The sequence below is a fragment of the Olea europaea genome, unplaced genomic scaffold (assembly GCF_002742605.1).
Source record: "Olea europaea var. sylvestris unplaced genomic scaffold, O_europaea_v1 scaffold1738, whole genome shotgun sequence".
NCBI classification, from domain to species: Eukaryota; Viridiplantae; Streptophyta; class Magnoliopsida; order Lamiales; family Oleaceae; genus Olea; species Olea europaea.
The window spans coordinates 56796-73890 of NW_019235091.1; the positions used below are offsets into that span (position 1 = coordinate 56796).

Genomic DNA, 17095 nt, shown 5'->3' on the forward strand with positions numbered 1-17095 from the left:
TGTTTTGGGAAAAAACATTGAATCTGCATAACCCAAAACACCTTACTTCCTTAATCTATTGAGGAAGGGACTCTCTCATTGGACGATTGAGAGAGGTGGATTGGCACAAGAACGTACGGTTCTTGGTGTTCCACTTGGTGATACAATCAGCTAAGGACCAGGATGTTGTAGTGGACAGCAAATTGGGCTGCAGAAGGTAGATCAGGAAGTTTAGCAAGAGACTAGAAGTATCTGCAGCAGTAGATCGTGAGACTGGAACAGCGGGTCTGATTGGGTATGGAGTTTCGTATAACTTGTACTTGCTGAATTGGTATAGCTGAGGTAACTGGCTTGGTCCCGGAGTTTTACCCACGTTGGGGTTTCTCCGTCATCATATTGTTTGTTATTTACTGCTTTGCATAATATACAAACTGCAGCATTCCAACATAGGTTAATTGACTTATATGATTAATCACCTAAACAACTAATTAAAGTGACTTGTTGCTTTAGTTAGATTAACTCTGTACGTAAGGTCAAATTGGTTAAAGTGAAATCTAGAATGTAAACTTGGTAACGCATAAAATTTGAACATGACACTGTATCACGTCAGGCGAACTTTCTAGCATATCTAAGCGTTCTAGGTCAAATTTTTTTTCACATTGCAAGACCTCAACTAGAGTTTGAATTACTTTCTAACCCTTTTTTCGATTCTACATCTGTAGACACGAGCATCACATTACATAACACAATGGGCACGGTGATGGACCCTATAGGACCCCACATGATTACCTTCACCCAGCACGCACTTCCACGCCATCTTGCATTATGTTCCCCCCAATATGCCACGTATGGACCTAAAATCGGGAATGATTCAACTTCTTCCCATTTCTCACGGACTTAAAAATGAGAATCCATGCGTGCATATTCGGGAACTTGAGGAAGTGGTTGTAACCTTCTACAATCAACGTGGTACAATGGATACAATCAGGCCTAAATTTTTCCCATTTTCACTCAAAGAACGAGCAAAAAGCTGGTTGTATTCGTTGAAATCACGTTCGATTGGAACTTGGGCTGAAATAACTTAAGCTTTCTCTGGCAAATATTACCCACATCACAAGACCACTTCCCTTAAGAAGCAAATTTCCTCATTTACTCAAAAGGATAGTGAAATCTTATACCAAACCTGGGAGAGATACTAAGAGTTGCAAACCCTTCGCCCCCACCATGGATATAAGAGTTGGCGTATAGTGAGTTATTTTTTTGAGGAATTAACACCTAGAGAGCGTCAATTTATTGAGATGATGTGTAATGGTGATTTCTTGCAAAAAGATCCGGATGAGGCCATAGAGTATTTAGATGAGTTAGCTGAGAAGGTTTATACCTGGACTGGATCTAATGCCTCCGATAGCACCAATAGGTCACGACCTCAAGGAAACCCTACTAACACAGGCATTTATCACCTTAGGAAGGACGACAACCCTAAGCCAAGGTAGAAAGCCTCACTAGAGAATTAGAAGCCCTACGTGCGAAGGATTCACAACCTACACACATTGTTTCCAATGTTGAGTCTGAAGGGTTTTATTTTGTGTGTGGTGGCACGGATCATCCAGCACAAGAGTGTACTACGTATACTGAGATGAGCGAACTTTATGATGAACACTGTAATGCTTTAGGAATCTATCAAAAGCCCTACACCCCTTACTCCGAGACTTATAACTCAGAGTGGCCGAATCATCCCAACTTTAGCTGGAAATCTGAGAACCAACAACATGCCCGACAAACTCGAGCTTACAATGCACCCCCACATCAACCCATTTCCTCTAGGAATTCCTTTGAAGACCACCTATATGCATTCATCGAGGTACAAGGCAAAACAAACAAAAGTTTGAAACTATGATTACCTAGGTAGTCGAGGAAAACAAAGAGATAAAGAATTATATGTCTAAGTTAACCAATGCCTTAGTTGTAGTGAGCTGAACCCAAAAGGGTAGCACATGGCACAAACCTCAGGATATGAAGATACCAATTTTAAGGAAGCGAATGTCATACCCACTAAATCAGGGAAGGTTGTAGAACCAACCGCTCTACCTAGAGAGAATGAAAAAGAGCCAAGTGAGCCTAATGAGACCAGTCCTAGTGAGGAAGTAGTGGAAAATCTAGCTAGAATACCTTTTCCTCAAGCTCTCAAGTCTACTTCAAAATCAACAGGTCAGTATAATGAAATCTAGAATACCTCAGACAAGTCAAAATCAATTTGCCTCTCTTAAATGTGATCTCTAGAGTTCCTACAAATGCTAAAGTCTTTAAGCACTTATGCACTGTAAAAAGGAAGCATCATATAAAAAAAACTGCCTTCTTGACTGAGCAAGTAACTGCTGTGATAGAACAAAAGATCCTACCAAAGTATAAGGACCCTGGTTGTCCTACCATTTCTTATGTCATTGGGAACCGTAAGTTTGTACTAGCCCTTCTTGATTTAGGAGCTAGTGTCAACTTCATGTCTTATGCTATATACTTGTTGTTAGTTCTAGGAGAGATGAAACCCACCTCAGTGGTTCTACAATGAGCTGACTGGTCTACCATACGACTAAGGGAAGTAGTTGAGGATGTGTTAGTTCAGCTTGATAAATTTTACTACCCCGTTGATTTCTTGGTACGAGATGTGAAGGTTGAGGTGAATTTTAACTCTAAATTCTTATTATACTTCGTAGACCTTTCCTTGCTATAGCTAATGCTCTTATCAATTGCAGAAATGGCCTGAGGAAGCTGAAATTTGGAAATATGACTCTAAAAGTTAATATTTTCCATATCACCAAACAACCTACGGAGGATGATGAATGCCATCAAACCTACATGATTGATGCATTCACCCAGGAGGAAGCATCCACAATAATTGATTCTGATCCTTTGAACTCTTTTTTCCTAAATTCTGAAATTTCATGTGGTTTCGATGTTGACAAGTATGCTAACATTTTTGCTGTTTTTGCAAATTGTAGGATCATAGGACTTCATCATGGCAGCCCAAGTTTGAGGAATTGCCAAAAAGGACTGGAGGACAGAAACCATCAATTATTGAAAGCCTTAGGCCAGAATTGAAACAACTTTCTACAGGACTAAAACATGTGTTCCTTGGACCAGGTGATACCTTTCCTGTTATTATTTCGTCAGAATTGGATGTATTACAATGTAAACAACTATTAAGCATTTTGAATGAACACAAATCTGCATTAGGATGGACCATAACCGACATCAAAGATATTAGTCCTTAAATTTGTTCCCACTGGATTCATCTAGAGGAAAGGGCTAATCCTAGGAGAGACCCACAATGTAGGCTAAACCCCACAATGAAGAAAGTGGTAAAGAATGAGGTACTTAAATTGCTAGATGCAAGAATCATTTACCCAACTGCAGACAGTAAATGGGTTAGCCCTACACAGATAGTCCTCAAGAAGTCAGGTCACTATAGTAAAAAATGAAATAGGTGAATTGTTCCCTACAAAAACGGTAACTGGTTGGTGCATGTGCAATGATTATAAGAAGTTAAATACTGCCACTCACAATGACCATTTTTCCTTTCCCTTTTTGGACCAAATACTTGAACGTGTGGCTGGACATCCCTTTTACTGTTTTCTAGATGGCTATTCAGGATACTATCAAATTGAGATTCCTTTAGAAGACTAAAAAAACCACATCACATGTCATTTTGGTACCTGTACATTTCGTAGAATGTCATTTGGATTTTGCAAAGCCCCTGCCACATTTCAAAGATGCATGATGAGTATGTTTAGTGATATGGTAGATGATTGCATAGAAGTTTTTATGGATGACTTGACTATCTTTGGGACCCGCTTTGATGCATGTTTGTTAAATTTGAAAAGATTCTTGGCTAGATGTGAAGAAAAAGGCTTATTTTTGAATTGAGAAAAATGTTATTTCATGGTGTCTTCCAGTATTGTCTTAGGGCATGTTATTTCTTCAAGAGGGATAGAAGTAGATAAGTCAAAAATTGAATTAATCTCTAAATTGTCTACATCTAAGATAGTAAAGGACATTAGATCATTTTTTTGGTTATACAGTTTTTTATAGAAGGTTTATACAAAATTTCTCATTTATATCTAGACCCCTATGTAACTTGCTAAACAAAGATTTGACTTTTGAATGGACACTTGAATGTCAAAATGCATTCGAATTGTTGATTGGTAGACTCACATTCGCACCCATAATTCAAGCACCTGATTGGACATTGCCATTTGAAGTTATGTGTGATGCTAGTGACTTTGCGGTAGGTGTTGTTCTAGGGCAACGAAAAGAAGGTAAACCTTTTGTGATTTACTATGCTAGTAGAACTCTAAATAGTGCTTAAATGAATTATTCCACTACTGAAAAAGAATTACTACCGATAGTCTTTGCGCTTGATAAATTTTGATCCTATTTGATTGACTCTTCCATTACTATTTTCACAGATCATGCAGCCTTTAAGCACCTTCTTGGAAAGAAGGATGCTAAGGCAAGACTAATACGTTGAATCTTACTTTTTCAGAAATTTGACATTATTATCAAAGATTCTTGAAGGGAGTGGAAAATGTTGTAGCAGACCATCTGTCAAAGCTGACTTTTGAAGATAACTCAAACACCTTGCCAATTAGAGATGAATTTCCTGATGAAAATTTATTTACTATCTCTTCTCTATCATGGTTTGCTAATATTGTGAATTACTTGAATCTAAGTGAAATTCCAAAGGAGTGGAGTGCACAGGATAAGAGAAAATTCTTGGTTGATGTATGTAACTTTTATTGGGATGACCCTTATTTATTTAAGTATTGCCCCGATCAAATATTGACATGATGTGTTCCTGATGAGAAGATACCCAGTGTACTTGATTTTTGCGATACCCAAACTTGTGGGGGCCACTTTTATGAAAAAGACTGCTACAAAAAGTTTGCAGTATGGTTTTTATTGGCCCACCTTATTTAAAGACACTGATACCTATTGTAGATCTTGTGAGAGGTGTCAAAAACTAGGTGCTATTCCCTGCCTATTATGATGCCTTTAAATCCCATTTTGGTAATTGAAGTGTTTGATTGTTGGGGCATTGACTTTATGGGACCCTTTCCACCTCTTTTGGCTATTTATACATCATTGTGGTTGTAGACTACTTGTAGGTAGAGACGGTTGCTTGTAGAGCCAATGACAATAAAACGGTTGTTAAATTCCTGAAAGAAAATATTTTCTCTCAATTTGGTACACCACATGTTATCATTAGTGATCGAGGCACACAATTTTGCAATCGTTTATTTGAGGCACTAATGAAAAAGTATGGGGTGATTCATAAAATTTCCACTTCTTATCACCCACAAACTAGTGGACAAATAGAATTGGCTAATAGGAAAATTAAACAAATTTTGGAAAAGACGGTGAACCCTAATCGTAATGATTGGTCGTTGAGACTGAATGATTTACTTTGGGCTTATCGTACATCTTTTAAGATTTCTTTCAATTGAGTGAGTTAGAGGAGTTAAGAAATGATGCGTATGAAAATTCTAGAATCTACAAGTCAAAAATGAAAGCATTTCATGATAAAAACATTTTGAGAAAAAACTTTTGAGCCAAACCAGAAAGTGTACTTGTATGACTCTAGACTTCACAAGCACTCGGGAAAACTCCGCTCTAGGTGGACTTGCCCCTTTGTGGTAATACGAGCTTTTGAAAAATGGGGATGTTGAAATTGAAGACCCTAATGATGGTAGGGTATTCAAAGTGAATGGATAGAGACTTAAAATACTCTATGGGCAATAAGTGTCTACATTGGAAGAAATTCCTCTTGCAGACCCGGTTTAGTACTCATGACACACTTCAAGTACTTTTTCATTTTGTGTTTCTGTACATTAGTTTCAAAATTTTTAGCGTTTTTACATTTTATTTTTTTAGTTTATTTTCATTTTCTGCATCACTCTCTCCATTGGAGACTTTCAGGCATCCTATACTTCAGCTCATGTGATTCACTTCGGCACTCAAGGTGACATTTTTCTTTACCTTTATTTGGCAAACGTGTTTTTGCATTGAGGACAATGCAATGTTTAGTTGGAGGGAGAGTTTAACTTAAATTTTGTTGTGAATTGCATGATTTACATGGAATTTTGGTCTAAATTGTTTTAAGTCCCTAACTCACTACATGTTCTTGAATGACAATATATGCTACTAGAAATTAATGTTGTTTAATTTGTTTGGATGTTGAGACATTTGCTGAATCTTTTTGCTCATACAAGCCTTATAGTAAGATAGTGGTTTAACACATATAGTTAGAGTAGTTTCTTGCTGAAGTTTTCTTGTTAGAGTTAATGAGGATCGAGAGGCACCTTGCACTAAAATAGCAATGAGCATTCATTGATTTTGTGAATTGGAAACTCTTTTGAGAATATATGGTTTGTGGTAAGATGGTAAGTTACTTAGAAAATAATGAAGGTCAATTTAAGATTAACATTTAAGCCTTTCAAGCCTCCTTTTTCAATAATTACAACCCCTAGTAGCCATGTTGAGCCATACACACATGTATAGCCTTTTCTTCAAATACACATGTTATACATACTTCTCCACATTAGAGTATAATCTATCCATGTATTTACCCAACTTTTTATTTTCAAGCATGTAGTAAGTATTGAATGCTTATTTGTGAAAAATAGAAGCAAGAAAATAACAAGAGTTAGTATGTGCTCAAGCAAAACACCCCTAAAAAAACACAAAAAGACAAAAAAAGACAAAAAAAGAGATAAAAAATGATTAATTTTGGTGTTGAAATATTGAAGAGTGTATTGATCAAAAGATGTAATTTATTGAGATGCTTGATGAGGTGCCTAACTACATGCTTGGAAGTCCTTGAATCTTTATATCCTCATTTTCATACAGCCTAACCCAAACCACATTACAATCCTTTATATTGATTATTTTGATCCTAAGTATGATTGTGGTAAGAAAATGATGAATTTTCATTTGACAGTATGCCTATCATAAATCAATGTTCGCTTGTAGCTCATTCATAAACATTTAAGCCTCTAAATTCTGAGTGTATCCCTTTCTCAACTCCATAGAGAGAAAATCGCACTAAACACTTTGATACTCGTGAGTTGTGGAGCTAAACCTTCAGCTTGAGACATACTTGATGTTGCATGTGTTAGGGTTGGTCGTAAGATGGCTATAGCTTCACACATACTCACACATTTGGTAAGTGTTTTTGATATCTTGATGATCATGACATTGTTAAGTTTTTGTGGTGTTGAGTTTGAAAAGAGCATGAATTGCAGTTAAGTTGGAAATTAATAATTTCATTTGTATCACAATCTAATCATTCCTTTGCTTGTTCTATATTGAATTGCTAGGGACTAGCAATAAGCAAGTTGGGGGATGGGATAAGAGTGTAAAATATGACATCCTCTTAATTGTTGCATTCATATGATTATTTAACATCAAAATGCACTCATTACTCTTATGTTTTGATGTAGGTCTCCATTTGATGGAAAATGTTGAAATTTGGAAGAAATGAGTAAAAAGAGGCAAAGTGGAAGAAAGTGAAAGTTCAGGGACCAAGTTACAAATAATTCATAGATGAGATGGGAGATGAAATGATGATTCAAGAATGCTAAGGATCAATTGGGCACAATTAAAAGTCAAAAGAAGTGAAATATGGTCATAACATCTTCACAAATCAATTCTCAATCGAAAAAGTTACACATCGATTTTCAGCCTCATATTGGAACCCCTTTTTGACATAGAAGATGATCAAATTGGAAGCAAAGTTGTAGCCCTTCGTCTTATCTTTCGAACGCAACTTGAATCGTCTCAATCAGATATCAGGAGAGAAAGTATAGCCAAAATACTGGAAGCTATCTGGCGGAGGAAATGGTGACAACCATGTGGTTGTATGGCTGCCTTCCGAGAACTTCTAGGGCCATTTTGGTTGAACCATGTGGTCGTATGGCTAATAACCATGCGGCTGCATGGGGATTTTTCGAGGGCAAAATCCCAAATTCCTATTCTGATGCGGACACTTATGGAACTTGTTTGGCACACGTTTTTAAGCCCTCTGAATCATTGCTTTCTTTCATAATCAGAGCTCAAAAAATCTTAGCATCGACGAATTTCTTATCCCCAAGCTCAACAGCTTCGACCAAACCTGCCATCTTATGGGACTCATCCATCCATTGCAGTGATAGGCCCTAGGCAATACTAAGGGTCTGGAAAACATAAAATAATGAGCATAAGAATGAGAAAATATGCAAATTGCCATATAAAGAGATCGAGAATTATGTTTAAAGTGAGAAGCTCAAGGGCCTTCATGCCCTCGTTGAACCCCACATCACTTTTGTACTTTGCCACGATGCTCGATATAAGATGGCAGCGCTCGAAGTCTTTGATGACTAAGGCCATTGGAGGTACAAAATCATGCTCAAGGTCAACAACCTCCAATGTGTAAGGAGAAAGAGACTATGGAGAACTAGAAGGAGGTCGGAGAGAGCTCGCTAGTCGTCGAGGTAAAACAAGGCTCGGTGCAGGGGGCCTGAGCTAATGATTCTCTTGGGCCCGGATGAAAGGTCTGTGGTAACCACCCAAGGCCTCTTCTTTCCCTTTTTTTGACCAGGAGCTTTGACCTGGGGCTCTTTAGATTTCGAGCTTACGGCCCAATGGAGAGCTGAAGGATCAAAAGTCATATTGTGCAAAAACACAAGTGTTAGACACGAGCAGAAGACCAAGCTAAAAAGGAACATATTAATAGATGTTAAATTTCCTACCCTCAAGGTCTTTCACGCTTGCAAGGTCGAGGATGTCATCCTTGATGATATCAGCCAAATTATACACCAAAACTCGAGATTCTCTAACATCTGCCTATCTCTCTCTAAAGTTTCGAAGTAGGCCTATTCCTCACAAAACTTTGCTATGTCTGAGATTTTCCATAAAGGCCAAAAAGAAAGATCGAGATCTCGAGCTATAACGTAAAACCATTTATCCTTTTACCCCTTCAGTGAACTAGGCATCCTCAGGACCTTAAACCCATCTTGAGAAGAAAGATAGGCAAAACAAGTAAAGCGTCGGAGCTATTTTAGGTTGAACACCACTCTACATAGGTCGAGGTAGGGAGTAATACCTAGGTATCTATAGGCAGTGAAGAAATAAATACTCATTCTCCAAGCATTAGGCACTAGTTGCCGTGGGCACATAGAATGCTTGACCAGAAAAAAAAATGGATGCATAGGCTACCAAAACCCAGCCTTCAAAGAATCCCTAAAAATGACAAACTCACCATCCCGAGCCCCAACCATCCTAGCTTCGGGGTTAGGAGCCCTACAGTCATTATAAGGCATGAGCCTAAACTTCCTTGCCGCCTGTATTGCTAAAGTGCTCTTTAAACTGACAAGGGACATCAGGGTACTTAAGCTCGAGATCTTTTTACTCCCTAGGTCGAGCATCTAAAGGAATGGCCATGGGGATCAACTATATCCCATCGTCCTTGGAACCATCGAAGCCCTCAAATCCTTGGTCACTCTCACTACCGTAACATTTTTTTTAATTTAAAACTAAAAAGTATAACTTAAAAGTCTGGAGCCTTACCTTAGTTACCCGACGCTCAAAGGAAAATTTCGAACTTTTAACTCGACTTCGATCTCAAAAAAAAGGATTCACAGAGAGTAAAAAGTGAAAAATAAAGGAGATAAAGGGGTATTTATAGGACTTTGGGGAAGAACAACAGTCAAATCAATCCTAGCCATTAACCCATGCCACGTGTTATTTATCTAGGCAACCTCCATTTTTTTTACTGCGATTGCTCATGCTCGTCCCATTATCATCTCAACACCTTTCCATCAATTTACATATATGGGCGACCCCTACATCGCCATCTTGAGCTCAATGCATCTTGACCCTAAGAATTCGTCGTCAACCTCAATCTCATAAGCGAATGCACGAGGGCCAATGATGAGCTATATATATGTCATTTCCAAGCCTTGATCCTGAGGTTTCAAGGTGACCTTTCTCCTTGTTTCGATCACAATGTGCTCGAGCCTTAGTCCTCGAGCAGTGTGAATGCTCGAGCTATGCCCTCACAAGATGATGACAAGTTTTTATGAGACATCCTCGAGATAAGTCCTCGACTGTGATAGTTGTTGGAAGGCTTGACATCTTCGGGCCCGTCCTTTGGTCAAACCTAATAAGGCAGTTCTTAACCTAAAAAAGGATTCATATAAACTTTGGACTCAACCCTATCCAAATACTTTGACACACGTCTCCTACAAGGACTATCCTACATGAGTCATGATTGGGCTTGTAATTATACTACAAATCAAAAAACGCTTAACGATTATCACTTACCCCATTACCCAATCTGAGTATGGAGATGAAAACCACATAGTTAGTGGGCATGTTGCATTAGATACATGAAAAATAGCCGCTTAGCAGTTACATGGCAGAAGGTGTCTATAAATACTTCATCAGCGTGCCATGTATGGCCTCTTCTTTTTTCTAGTACATTTTGTGGAATTTTTTTTTACATTTTTCTTTTAAGTCCTCTACAACAAAATTATTAATTTTCACGCTTGAGGTACAACAAGGGAGAAAAGCCCTAGCCTCTTCTTGTGGGTAGTCATTGATTATTTTAGCAAACGGGTTAAGGCGAAATTATTGGCTACAATCTCGATAGCTAAGGTACAGAGTTTCATGTGAAAGAATATTATATGTAGGTTTGTCATACCAAGAGTTGTATCACCGACAATGGTAGATAATTTGACAACCACAGCTTCAAAGCTTTTAATACAAGTTCTCACAAAGACAACAAACTCACTTTCGTTGCTTACCCTCAATCTAATGGATAGGTGGAGGTAACAAATCGGACAATATTGTGGATTTAAAGACAAGATTGGAAAAGAAAATGGGCTTTGGCCAGATGAATTGCCTAATGTGCTATGGGCATATCACATGACCCCACAAAAACCAATGGGAGAAATACCTTTTAAGCTATCTTTTGGAATAGAAGTCATTGACATGTGGAAATCCTAAACAAAATTGGTAGAATGAAAGTCAAGCAGCTCGACACGGAACTTGATCTATTAAAGTGGTGAGAGAAAAAAAACAGCTATGAAGATGGCGGCTTATAAGAGGAAAGTTGCTAAATACTTTAATTGTAGGGTTAGGACAATGTTTTTCAACCAGGAGATCTCGTACTAAGAAAAGAAACAGTAGCATTGCACCTTCCACCTAAGCTCGAGCCAAATTAGGAAGGATCGTACGTAGGGCTGTAAATGGATTAGATATGGAGTGGATCTGCCCGGATCCAATCCGTTAAAAATTATTATCTTATCCAATCCGATCCGATAATTCAACGGATATTTGATTGTTAAATCCATATTTGATTTGCTATGTTTTTGAATATCCGATCCGAATTTTTTTCTACCATTTTTTCGGGTAATATGATTTTTTTTCCCAAAAAATATTTTAAACTATCTTGATGGGCTCACCTATTATACTAAAAGGCCCAAATCAATTTTTTATTCAAACGATGCTCCTTTTGTTCCTTTTTTAAATGAGATTTTTCTTGGAATAATAATCTTCTAATGTGGGATACTAGCTTTTTAATGAATGCTCATTTTCCAACATTTTAGTAATATTTCAATGTGGGATACTAGTCAATTATCAATTCTAAGTGTTACTAGTTTATTTTATTATTTTCATTAAAAATCATAACCTCAACAAGATTATAATCACAAATAATATCAATTTAAACAATGTAAATTATTTTTGGACATATTAATTATTAGCTTTTGATGTTATAAAATGAACTACTATAGTTATTTTTATTTTATTTTAATTAATAAAAAAATTAAATCTCTTCGCATATTTCAATTAACAATATTATACTATTATCTAATATTATTTATTATTTGAAAATTATGTGTAAAGCATAATATAATTTTCAAAATGGAAAAAATTATGTTTACTATATTATGATATAATATATAAAATATATTATATTATTATAATAAATTGTATCGAATTGTTATCGGATCGGATCAACCTATATCCATATTTGTTCCATTTAGTTAACGGATTATCGGATTCGGATCTCAATCGAATTATCAGACTGAAACCCTAAATCTATCTCCCATTAATTTGATCAGATTCGGATTAAAATCCAATCCATTGACAGCCCTAATCGTACGAGGTGATCGCAGCCTTGGAAAGGGAGCCTACTACCTAAAAAACTTGAAAGGAAAACCACTAGGCGGACCGTGGAATATCGAGCATCTCAAGAGTAGCATCAATAGGCCAGCAAGCAAAAAGTTCAAATTATATGATATTTTTTGTAAATATAGTTGTTAGGATGTTTTATTAGTTTTCTTAATGTAATGCCTAATTTTCCTTGCTTATATAGCCTGTAGGATGTTTTATCAGTTTCTCTAATATAATGCTTGCTACAGACAAACACTATTGTAATTATTGCTATTATTTAATGAAAAGCCTAGATAGCGGTAGATAATTTCCAACCTAGCAGGGACTTCCTATTGAGCCTACTAAGTCTCCAAATCCAAGCAAGTTATATGTCAATATGAGAATTTGATTTACGATTGATTGAAACAAAGGCTACAAACTTTACTCATCAAACCTTCTAGGTTGCTCGATGATAGTGGTGGGCAACAAAATCAAAAAATTAGTTAGCTTGAAATTGCTTTACGGTCCAGTGACGAGCTTCCAAAAGCAAAAAATTGTAAGGCCCAAAATCACTTGACCTCGTGCTCTACACTCTCACATTGCTTGACGAATAGTGATGAGCAACAAAATAAAAAAATAGGCTTTCAAACCAAAAAATGGCCAAGCTCCAAATCACTAGATCTTATGCTCTATACTGCTAGATTACTTAATAGAGAGCAGTAAGTAACAAAACCAAAAAATTGATTAGCTTAAAATATCTCTACAGTCTAATGGTGAGTTTTCAAAACTAAAAATGGTTAGGTCCCGTGAACGCTAGACCTCACATTGTACACTTCAAAAGTATTCAAAAGACTAGTTGATGAGCAATAAATCGAATGTCGATTAAAAGCCAAAAATCATCAATTGAAATTGGAGAACCAAGGTTTGCTATCTAGGCCAAATAATCGACGACTGTATAAAGGTTTGTGCGTATGCATATGTTGACCATATAGAGGACGACCACACACCAGTCGACCATATAACGATTGATGGCCCACCACTATGCAGTCGGTCGTAGGCTTGGTCGATGCACCCATTGACTATTGTGCAATCAAGCAGAAGAGTTGTGTGAAAAAATACGGCCTAACTCTGCATATTTGGTGAGCAATTTGACATGCCAATATAGCCCCTGTTTGATCCCCATTAAATTATATTTTATTACATTCTATTTCTCTCTCTCCTATTTTCAACCACATAATCTTCCATAAAATAATATTACATGCAAATCGAAAATTTTTCCTTCTTTTTTAACCACTCATTTCCAAATGGGAGCATAATGTTTTCTCTTGTAGATAAAAAAAAAAAATTGATTCTATGTCAAACTGAATCATTTTTTGAGAAAGAAATCAACGACAATCGATGCAAAATAGGGATGATGTCCACATCTCGATCCAAGAAAAATTACTAAGCAATCGGATAATGAAAAGAAATAATAATGAAAAACACAAGTGAATAGTTACAAACTAGATCACTTGGAGTGCGAGGTCCCTTTACCCTCTCTTCGTGGTGCACTTGTGTATCTGAATGTCTTAATTTGCTTAGCTGCCTCTTTCTTCTTTCCATCCTGTGACAGAAATCGATCATAGTTGAAAAGATCGATAGATGGATGCCCAACAGCCACCCATTCTTTAGTAAGAACGATAGAGGCTGCCATCATTTTTCCCATATGTGTTCATGTCCTTAATATGCTCTAAAGAATCCTTGAATCACTCTAAGGCATCAATTCAAGCACGGGCTAGCGAAGAGCGCAATTATCAATCTCCTTTTTCCTCTTCACTGACTCGAGACTTCTGCTCATTGATCCATGACTCCATCTCCTTATAACGAGCTTCCATAGCATCGAGAGACTTCTTCAAGGTTGAATTTTTTTCCTTGAAGTTGCTCGCTTCCTTGATCTTGTCGTCCTCGAGAGCCTTCAACTCAAACGTGACTTACTCTGACAGGTAAAGCTTGCATGATCAAGAAAAGTAAATGAAGATATGCACGGTAAGAAAATAAAAGCCTACCTATAAGTTGACTGGTTCTCAATATCAACATCTTCCTCATTGTCAAAACTTGAGATAGGAGAGATGCAAGAAGTGGTAGGGGTCAACTGTTGTATTTGAGAGTTCAAGAGTCCCAGGCTCACGTGACTATTGAAAAGGTACATTTGGGAAACTCTCCAATAAGTAGTGAAAGGAAATTCGCCTTCGGAAAGTAGAACGAAGAATAATCGAGACTTCCATCCACTATTAGAATTTCTATACTTAGGAATACTAAGAGAAACCCTAATGGGTAAATAGACAAATGCGTTATAATGGAGTAAGTTGTGTAATTAAAATATGCACCTGAATAGTCGATGGAAGGCACCATCTTTTCACTAAGGCAAAGTACAAAAAGTATAGCGCTTTCCTCTAGGCATCGGGATTTATTTGACTGGGGGTAAGATGGAATTGATTAAACATTGAAATGAAGAAAGCATAAAGAGAAAACCTCAAACCTCCATCAAACTAATCTTTATACATAGCGATTTCGCTAAGATTTGAGCTGGGAAGTTCTTCCTTAGACCTGTAGGTTCTATATATATAATCGTCAACGCGAGTATACCTATCAAGTAATTGATCCAATTTGGTTGGATGGTTGTATGAGCTAGGTCCCTTTAGAATATCAAGAATTACTACCTGACACGTCCGATCTTGTCCAATTTCAAAGTTAAGATTTGGAGATTTGAAAGAACCAATGTGATTTTTGAGAGAAATGGAACAAAATGGCCGGTCATGAAAATGGACTGGATCATCACCCTGAGGGGTTTGATCAATCCCCTAGAGAGAGGCTGGTCGGTCGACTAGGGTGCCTACCGGTCAATCCATCGAAAGATGGGTCAGTCGACTCCTTTCCTTTCCTCTCCTACTATCATTTTCAATTTTGTTTGATATGGAAGGAGATGAATCTAAAATTTCTTGACTAGAAGATGATGAAGACAATAATCACGTTATACATTTAGATTGAAAGGATCTACAAACTAATTGAATTTCAAGAAAAGTAAAAGTGGAAAAGGAAGTTACTTTAGGTATAAAGAAAGTGGAAGATGGACTTAGGGTTCGCAAAAAGGAAATCTGAAGAAAAATGAGATTATCCTCCCTTTATAAGGAATTTTTTTTGGATACATATGATACAAGTCGATGAATTATATGATTTTAGTAATTACTTGTAAATCTGAGTACGACCACCAAGTAATTTAAGAAAATAAACCTCAGTTTCCTTGAAGAAATATATCGTATTAATCAGTACGAAATGTGATTAGTTGAATACCTTCAAAATAAAGACATTACAAGAAAAGAACTCTTCAATATATCGCTTATTCATCGAATCAAGGTATAAGGCATAAGAGAACCCTCTGTTTCTTGCTCTGTTTAACAATTTCAAAACCTACAAAACTCGTTGATTAGACCAAAGATAATGCAATAAAATCTTTTACAAAGCAATAAAACGTCAAAAAAGTGAAAGAGGAAACTACGAGATTATTATGATCATCCAGCATATATTTTAATGGAGCAAAATTTGTAATTCTTTTGCACCTCCAACCCCAGCTCGAGGAGAATGATGAAATTCATCCTCAGCATATAGGTTCAAGGGTGTTGTACCCTCCTGTTGGGAAATATTCCAAGATGATTACTCAAATGCTACATAATGTTATAAATGAAGAAAAAAAGGGCATAACAAAGTGAAAGAAATAAAGAAAAAGAAGAGAATTAACGTTAAAATAGTTCCCAACCAGGAATGCAAACATGAGGAATGTGTATTCAGAAGTACGGGCCAAACCCAATAGATCCAACTCTCAAGCAACTATATTTTCATACTTTGTAATCTTTTTCTCACAGTAACTTGGTTCATCATAAAAATAGAAAGACACTTAAAAAGGTAGTATATTTCTTGAGTTAGTAATTATTTATGAAACAAACAATTCGTGTAAAAATCGACATCTTTCAAAATACTCGATGGGAGTATAAAGATACCATGTGTACAGTGAGGATGTGTTTCTTGTATGAACGTGCTGGGAGACAAATGCCACTGGGGCAGCTGCTCCTTCATACAAACTTAATATCGAATAACATTTTTGATTAGTCTAATCATTAAAGATAATAAAAATCACAAATCATAAAATTCTATAGTGGAGAGCTCAACAAACAAAAGCCGGAAAATAAAAAAAAGAATGGAAAAAACAAAAGTAGAAACCCTTCCCCATTCTCTCTTCATCTTCTCCAAAGATGTTTACTGTTTATTTTTCTAAGAATAAAAGAACCAAAACAAATGAAATAAACACAGCAGTGGATAAATTTACACGTCCTTGGTTTCAACAAGCAATCATGTATGTTTTATTTATTGCAACATGTTCTTTCATTCCATTTTCCCCCAGAAAGACATAAAACAGAACTTCCGAGCATCGTGAAAGAGATATATCCAAAATTTGGCTTCCGTCGGTGACACATGAGGCGTTAAAATATTTCTCAAAATCCCGCTAACACTAACTAAACAAGTTGTTTTCTTTTTCTATCTCATAGGGTAAGTATCAAAATAAATTTGTTTGCATAGCAATCGATCTTGAAACTTCATCAAATTTTAGTATAAAGTAGGAAACTCCTTATAAGATGATATAGTCAAAAATTAGCTTCCGTTGGCATCATATGAGGTATTAAAATATTTTTCAACACCCAATAGTGACTCGGTTGAAAGGTAAACTACTGTAGTTCACTTAAAATGACATAGAAAATTCCACAGCTATCAAAACCATATGATTTCAAATTTGTCCAGTAGCTAATCCATGAGACTATCAAATTCAATTGATTTCATCCAAAAATTCCAAGAAACGTTTGAATTATGAATTTTTGAAGTCAAAGTAGAAGATGAA

General features: G+C 36.5%; 1 protein-coding gene across 1 annotated transcript; it reads left to right on the top strand.

Annotated features, from left to right (window-relative positions):
• The first annotated feature begins 1973 nt into the window (after nt 1-1973).
• On the top strand, nt 1974-5480 carry LOC111377890. The gene is made up of 10 exons (XM_023001041.1): nt 1974-2187; nt 2280-2499; nt 2691-2931; nt 2976-3117; nt 3274-3435; nt 3779-3838; nt 4443-4486; nt 4552-4758; nt 4843-4923; nt 5142-5480. The coding sequence occupies exons 1-10, from the start codon at nt 1974-1976 to the stop codon at nt 5478-5480; spliced, it is 1710 nt and encodes a 569-aa protein (XP_022856809.1).
• The last annotated feature ends 11615 nt before the right edge of the window (nt 5481-17095 follow it).